The sequence below is a fragment of the Austrofundulus limnaeus genome, unplaced genomic scaffold (assembly GCF_001266775.1).
Source record: "Austrofundulus limnaeus strain Quisiro unplaced genomic scaffold, Austrofundulus_limnaeus-1.0 Scaffold53, whole genome shotgun sequence".
Classification (NCBI taxonomy): domain Eukaryota; kingdom Metazoa; phylum Chordata; class Actinopteri; order Cyprinodontiformes; family Rivulidae; genus Austrofundulus; species Austrofundulus limnaeus.
Genome location: NW_013952455.1, coordinates 296171 through 304382, shown reverse-complemented (window position 1 = coordinate 304382; position 8212 = coordinate 296171). Strand labels below are relative to the sequence as shown.

At 41.0% G+C, this 8212-nt stretch overlaps 1 protein-coding gene across 3 annotated transcripts in view; it reads right to left on the bottom strand.

Moving 5' to 3' along the window:
- caskin1 (CASK interacting protein 1) overlaps nucleotides 1-8212 on the bottom strand; it is a gene marked incomplete in the record, with an annotated part of 59042 nt that overhangs the window by 10099 nt on the left and 40731 nt on the right. For 2 of the 3 annotated variants that reach the window (XM_014008815.1, XM_014008812.1), the window contains 4 exon segments: nucleotides 2308-2451; nucleotides 2594-2732; nucleotides 4631-4732; nucleotides 6287-6397. In XM_014008815.1, coding sequence (XP_013864269.1) covers nucleotides 2308-2451; nucleotides 2594-2732; nucleotides 4631-4732; nucleotides 6287-6397 — 496 coding nt within the window. 3 annotated transcript variants of the gene reach the window in all.

Below are 8212 nucleotides of genomic sequence, written 5' to 3'. Positions count from 1 at the left end.
GTAAAATTCTCTTACTTTTAATAATATTTCTGTATTATTTATTTAACATTTAGTCAGTTGTACACTTAGTACTTTTCAGTGTTATAAGAGGCTGTGTTAAAACACTATTTAGTCAAAGTTAAACATGAAACATCTAAATTAATTACAACTGGCCCTTTGAGGGCCACCATAATGCTCATGTGGCCCTCAGTGAAAATGAGTTTGACACCCCTACTGTAGAGCACCTTCATGTGTTTTTAATGGTCTTATAAAAAGATTACCATTTCTCAATATTTAAGAAATGAAAACATTTACAGTACAGTGTCTCGGGGGGAAAGCAGTTCACCACCAACACTGGTGGGGATGGTGCGCTGCTGACCTCAACTCGGGACGTTGTGAGTCAGTGGGCAGAATACTTCAAAGACCTCCTCAATCCTATCGACATGTCTTCCCATGAGGAAGCAGAGCCTGAGGACCTTGGGTTGGACTCTCCAATCTCTGGTGCCGAGGTCACCGAGGTGGTTAAAAAGCTCCTCGGTGGCAGGGCGCCAGGGGTGGATGAGATTCGCCCGGAATTCCTTAAGGCTCTGGATGTTGTGGGGTTGCGTTGGTTGACGCGACTCTACAATATCGCGTGGACATTGGAGGCAGTTCCTCTGGATTGGCAGACTGGGGTGGTGGTCCCCGTATTTAAAAAGGGGGCTGCAGAGGGTGTTCCAACTATAAGGGGATCACACTTCTGAGCCTCCCTGGTAAGGTCTGTTCAGGGGTCCTGGAGAGAAGGGTCCATCGGTGTGTCGAATCTCGCATTCAGGAAGAGCAGTGTGGTTTTCGTCCTGGTCATGGAACAGCGGACCAGCTCTACACCCTCAGAGTTCATTCAAGCAGTCTACATGTGTTTTGTGGACTTGGAGAAGGTATTCGACTGTGTCCCTCTGGGACTCCTGTGGGGGGTACCAGGCCCTTTGATACGGGCTGTCAGGTCCCTGTACGACTGGTGCCAGAGTTTGGTCCACATTGCCGGTAGTAAGTTGGACTCATTTCTAGTGGGAGTTGGACTCCACCAAGGCTGCCCTTTGTCACAGATTCTGTTCATAACTTTTATGGACAGAATTTCTAGGTGCAGCCAAGGTGTTGAGGGGATCATTTTTGGTGACCTTGGGCTCACGTTTCTGCTTTTTGCGGATGATGTGGTCCTATTGGCTTCACCAGATCGTGATCTCCAGCTCTCACTGGAGCGGTTCGCAGCCGAGTGTGAAGCGGCCGGGATGAGGATCAGTGCCTCCAAATCCGAGACCATGGTCTTGAGCTGGAAAAGGGTAGGCTGCCTCCTCCGGGTCGGGGAGGAGGTTCTTCCCCAAGTGGAGGAGTTTAAGTATCTCGGGTTCTTGTTCACGAATGAGGGAAGAATGGAGCGGGAGATCGACAGGCGGATTGGTGCTGCATCTGCAGTGATGCGGGCGCTGTACCGGTCTGTCGTGGTGAAGCGAGAGCTGAGCCAAAAGGCAAAGCTCTCGGTTTACCGGTCGGTCTACGTTCCCACCCTCATCTATGGTCACGAACTTTGGGTAGTGACCGAAAGAACGAGATCGCGGATACAAGTGGCCAAAATGTTTCCTTCGCAAGGTGTCTGGGCTCTCCTTTAGAGATAGGGTGAGAAGCTCAGTCATCCAGGAGGGACTCAGAGTAGAGCCGCTGCTCCTCCACGTCGAGAGGAGCCAGTTGAGGTGGTTCATCTGGTTAGGATGCCTCCTGGACGCCTCCCTGGTGAGGTGTTCCAGGCACATCCCACTGGGAGGAGGCCCAGAGGAAGACCCAGGATATGCTGGAGGGACTATGTTTCTCAGCTGGCCTGGGAACACCTTGGGATTCCCCCGGACGAGCTGGCCCAAGTGGCTGTGGAGAGGGAAGTCTGGGTCTCTCTGCTTAGGCTGCTGCCCCCGTGACCCTACCCCGGATAAGTGGCAGAAAACGGATAGACGGATGGAGAAAAATATTGCTTAAAGATTCTAACTTTGATTTAATCTTTCTCGAAATTTCAGAAATCTAAGCATTTTCTGCAAAATTTTGAAATGTGATGTAACATTTCTTCCATATTGAGTCTGAAGGAGAACATAAAGAGAAAAACGATTCACTCAAGCATTGAACCATAAAGAACTTAAGACAGAAACTGAAGATGACGCCCAGGCTAACTGAAAAACTCAGACCTAAGCCATTTTAGATCATAACAGCCTTTAGAGAATTAAAGCTCTGAGCAAAAGCATTTGACCACTAGGACAGCTCWTTATACATAGTAGTTAAAGCTTATCGGGAGTTATATTAGCTCACCATCTGGGGGTGGGCTGTCCATTGACATGACTTCCTGCTGCTGAGTGATTGGCGGCGGCCTTTTTCGTAGGGAGCCCCGCCCATCAGTACYGCGCTGCATTTCAGCCAGACGCTTCACTGCCAGCATCAGCTTCTTCTGGTGACCTTCAACAGTGGAATATTAGAGTTCCGCTTGATTAATCAAAATACACTTGACATCACATGGTAACATCAAAACATAGCAAAAAATATTCACCATAATGTCAGCATTAGTGACAATAGTATCATGTTTGAATGGATATTTTACCAAGTTTGGTGATGCCTATTTCCTGTAGGTCTTCCCAGGTGATGTCTGTGATAAAGTCGATGTTTTCATAGCCGTTCTGCACCAGTACTTGGTGGTACTGGCTTAGACCAATAGCAGTCAACCACTCTCCGAGGCTGTTCTGTAGAAACACCAGAAAGATGGCTGCTCATTAAGTTCAACAATGGAATTTTCTTTTTAAATTTTATTTATTTAAACCTTTATTTAGCCAGGTAGATCCCATTAAGATTAAAATCTCCCTTTCAAAATAGACCTGGTTGTTAATGGCAGCAGCGATTAATAATTTCCAATCCTACCCTAATTATCAGAACATAATTAAAATACATAAGTGGCAGAAGTAAAAAAAGAAAAATAAGTCAATTACTCATCTATAAAGCTGACAACTATCAAYATCAGTTAAAACGTTTACAAACACGTCTTTTACGAATTCATTAAGAATGGCCTTAAAAACATTCAAAGAGACCAATTCCTTCAATTTCAAGTCTTTCTGCAGTTGATTCTAGTCTGAGGGAGACAAAATTTAAAATGAAATATTTTTTCCCATAATCTGTACAAACCTTCGGTGCAGTTTTTAAAAGTAAATCATCAGAGTGCAACCATGTAGGATAGGAGATAAGGAGAATTAACCATTTGTAGTTTTGTTTTTCARATGATCTAAATCAGAGGTGCCCAAAGTGGGGCCCGCGGGCCAAAATTGGCCTGCCAAGCCATTTGTTTTGGCCCAACAGCAGTTGTCCTGGTTATTAGAAAAAAGACATTTAGATTAGATTTAAGCTTATATCTAGATTTGCACACCTTATAAGACTACTTATACTAAAATTTTAAATGTGAAAAGTCCCATGAGCCTTTGCTGCCTGAGGATACGTTGAATTTTCTCCATGTCCATGGGCTGAAAAGTAAAAAAATGTGGGCAACCACACTGGCTGCTAACTTAATCCTAAAAAATAAAACRACTTTACTTTGCATTTCATATATTATTGCATTTGGCCCGTGGCCCTCAGACTGATTTGAATTTTGGCCCTTTCAGGGAAAATGTTTTTTAATTTTGGCCCTCTCARGAAAAATGTTTGGGCACCACTGATCTAAATAAATGAAAACTAATATGTTGGCAACATTTCTTATCAGACTTTTTAAAAATTTTCAGTGCTATATAACCGTAATTATGTATGTAATTTCTGAGTTGACTTGAGTACCATGATTAGGCCTGTCACAATAATAAATGTAGCTTTGCAATAAATTGTCTAAAAAAATGTGATAAACGATGACATTGTTTGTAAAAATGTTTAAACTAATATAATGATACCCCCACCACACAYACAAACTGAATTATGAAACWYASAGAAGTTTACGAGATTTATGTAGGWAAAAAAAGTTACGGACTGACCTAGACTGGAGATTGGGAAAATAATACACAACAACAGCTACTGAAGCTTCCTCTGGCTTCATAAAAGACTTTTGGTCACCCACACATTGCTTACAAAGTTTACAGAAGTTTCCAAAATTTACATAGTGTAAAAAAATAATAAACTTTTAGCGAACCCAAGGTTTGGCATGGCACCCTGAGGGCATCCCGAGGCGTTGCCAGCTGAAAGGAGGCTTCTGAAATCCAAAGACTCCCTTATAGCTTAATTAATGACTGTAGCTCTCATGCTACACAGGTTACAAGACCACACACCTGGTAAATACCTGACACAAGAGTTTTCTCCATATGCTAAGGAGTTGAAAAGAGTAAGACACAAAGAAAACAAACAAGCAGGCAAATGAAAATGATAAACCCCATTTTACTTATCATGCATTTGATTGATCACTACAGGCCTAACCATGGTCAAGGGGACAGCCTCAGTTTAACCAGTAAACTGGGACTTACCGGTAATACCTAYGGTAATATCTCTAATATGACTGTCATAAGATTTGTTTTAGCTTTGCTGCAGTGCTCCCCTTGTTTCTACAAGCTTGGACCCCCTAATAACAGCTTTACAAGACGAATTTAAGTGTTTGTGTGTGTTGTGTTTAACTCACAGGTTTCTGCTCAGGAAGCCACTCTGTGACACTTAGCTTGTTAATCTCTGTCGTCATCTTCTTTCTGTGTCCTGGTTTAGTTATTCCAATAGCTGTCAGATCCTACACACAAGCAAACATGCATCTTAGAAGGAAACCACGACGATGTTTTCTTCCACAAGTGCAGTAAAACCTCAGYGCCCAGCAGTGTATCTGACTGTGTCGGTCAGTCACACACACACACTCAGACACACGCAGGCATACAAACCAAGAGGAAAAACTCGCAACACAAGAGACAGCATGACATCTGATGAACGCTTCTGCCAATCGAGAAGAAAGAACTGAAGATGCAAATGTCTCTAAATCAAAAGAAAAGCAAAGGAAAAGAGAAGCGAATGTCTGCAGTGACAGGAAGCATCAAAAAGACTTAATTAGGTTGATTCTTCGAAAGAATCTTTCACATTTTACTCCTAGTTTTGTAACAACTAAAAACAATTATCTTGTAAAACCAAAGAAAAAACAGTGCCAGGGAGCAGAACYTTTTTATAATTATATGTTGTGCATTTCTACTTTAGTATTGTGTCTGCCCAATTCACAAGTAATAGTAGACACACAAGAATCCACTAACATTTGCACTTGCCACACATCCGAACACGCACACAAACTTACATATCATAAACAATACAAAGTCACGATTAGTGGTGTGAAAACTGTTTCCTAAAAAAAGAGTGTAGAATTAAGTACAGGTTTAGACTCTCCTCATGCATTTACAGTGCAAATACATACAAATAATTTATAAATGCTGTAAATTATTTATATGTCAGTGAGCATGGTGGAGCCCCTCAGTCTTGTTGCTCAGACAGAGGCAGCAGGAGGAGCAGTGCTGAAGGTGATGGAAAAGTCAGGAGGTCAATTTATTTATAATCCTGCTGTGAGTTTATTGAGTTTGAGTCTTGAATGTGTTTAAGTGCAGCTGGCTCAACTGGGCCGATGTAGAATAATCAGAACAACGTAAAAAAATAAATAAATTATTCATTCATTTTATGCCTAGTTTGACATATTTAAACTGGAACTAATTTTATTTCGTTGTTTTGTTTTTATTTAAACTGAATCAATTATTTTCAGGCGTCAGTAAATCCTACTGTAGTCTTTAAAGCAGGTTATTTTTAAAATGTTAAACATAAGAGTAAAAAAAGGAGTGATGCAATGTAAGGTCAGCATAAATATTTGTGTACTCCTTCCCCAGGAGGGTTAAAACATCTTTAGATGTGCACTGAATAAATACTTTGTTCAGAAATTCAGGGTTTTTTTTTTTATCAATAAAATTAATTCACATTAAAATCAAACAGGCATGACAACAAAGATTTTAGTGAATTTCARTGTTCAAATCTGGCAGTGTAGTAGTAACATTTCTGTGGTCATACAGAAGCAGGGTGGTGCCAGATCAGGGGTGAAAGGTCAAAAAGTAAACCACAGCAGGTTTGACAGGATGGTGGAAAAGGGGCAGCTGAGGTCACATTTGTTGAAGTTATTTTATAACCTTTAAGGGAAATGATGCACATGCAGCTTRGAAACATCAAGGACAGCACAAATTAAAGTCCAGCAGACTTCTTTACATTGTGGTCCTTGGAGGCGAGGGGGTACACTCTCTGGGGGTTCAGGGATCAGTTGCCTTACCTCCGGAGTCATTCGGCTAATGGTGGGTAAGTCATACCCAGCACCCAGGAAGTTTGGAGCGTAGACCTGCAGCTGAAAGTCGCTCAGCCATTGGACAACGGCCTCTGAGCTCTAGGGGAGAGAAGACAGGGGGCATACGGTCACTGGCACCGTGTTTGCTTCTTTAACAACCATTCTTCATCAACACGGCCAAGTGGGGTCCAACTTAGTCACAACAGTAAGAAGCATTTCATCATGGCTGTCCTGCTTTAATGCCTTTAAGAATCTACAAAATGTGTTTCTAGATGATGATAATACTGATTTGTTGACTCTTAAAAACAGATGAATTAGCCCTGGTTATCTCTTTTGGCTCTGTAGTGAAAAGCAGACTGTAAAATAGGAGAGAAAATAACCTACATCAGTCGAATGCTACAGCTAAAGTTGCAGGTTAATACACATTTGATACCCTYAATACACTGTATATACAAAAAAAGGTAAAACTAAATAACCTAAAATTGACAATTAGTTACAAAGAAGAGCTGGTGTGGGGTTGTTCAAATGATTTAACTGTGGTCAAAAGTCCTAGTGTTTTTACATCAAAGGTTTCACATGTTCTAACTTTATAAAAGAATATGCTAAGACTTAAATTCTAGTAAACAGCACCTTAGATGAACTACAACACACAAGGTTTTGCACTATTGCATTGTTTGTTTCATAAATACTAAGCCAAAACTGCAAATAAAGTCCACTCTTATTACTGAACAGCCAAATGCCACTAATCAAAATGACTTGATTAACTGGTCACATGATGAATAGTTCATATGCTGGCTATTAGCTAAAAACACCTTTAAAAGCTAAAATGGACGTCAGCAATGATCTGAAACTGCTACAGCCCATCAGTTGGGCAAATAACTGATTTTCTAAGAAGATGAACTGTCTCCTGGCAAAAATGAAACCCCAAAAAATCCCACCTCACCCCCAAATAAATAAATTGAAAACCAGCAGCATATGAAGCGTACCAAATTTTCATCATGGTGACAAAGACAGAGGGCTGCTGATTTCAGCCCTTTGTAATCATTGAATCATCTATGAGTTACTTCGTATAGGTACTCAAAACTAGGCAGGTGTRATGCCATCTGTCCAACAGATAAAGTAAATCATGCAAACAATCAATTTTATATTCAACTTCAAGATCAAAAGTATTGATTAAAGGTGTGATCTAAGACTAGTCAGGTGGTAAAGAATAAGTAGTAACAAGGTTTCTGACATGGTCTTGGGTACCTGGATGCCCCTCTTCCTGTCTCCAGTGCAGGACATGCTCTCTAATCAACCTGCTGTTTGGTCCAGTCTGACAATAGATTGTTTGTTTTGATACAGACCATTTCGCTGTCTGAAAAAGACTAACCTGGGCATGGCTACTCACTGAACATGCTTACACTACAGGCCTCCAGGTTCTGGTTTGAGTTTGATGGCAAGCCATGCTTGGAAGTTTGTTTGTATTGTGTGCCAGTGACTCACAGTCCAGACACAAACCTCAGAACTCCATCTCAGGTGCAGTTCAATCATCTACTTATATGTTCTAACAGTATGATCAATGCACATAGCTGTACAGTCTTGATGACATCACTGTTTTGGCTCTAAAGTTTCTAAAATTAGAAAAAGTGGTTTTTAGTTTTCAAGCTCCTCTGATGTGAAACCAGATTACAGTTTTTGTTCATGTGGTTGAAACCCTGTTTACTTTTGGGACAAAGCTTTAAACCTTTCATTTTGATATTTTTGATTAAAAGTAGTTAAATGTCCTGATGCATCTCAGTAATCCAGATAGAAAAAAATCAAAAAGAAAAATAAATATGTCCTCTAGACAGGTTTTTCTTTAAAGGCACAGTGTGTATGATTTGTTGTTTTCAGCGACATCTAGTGGTTGAGTGGTTGAATCATCCTCCCTGG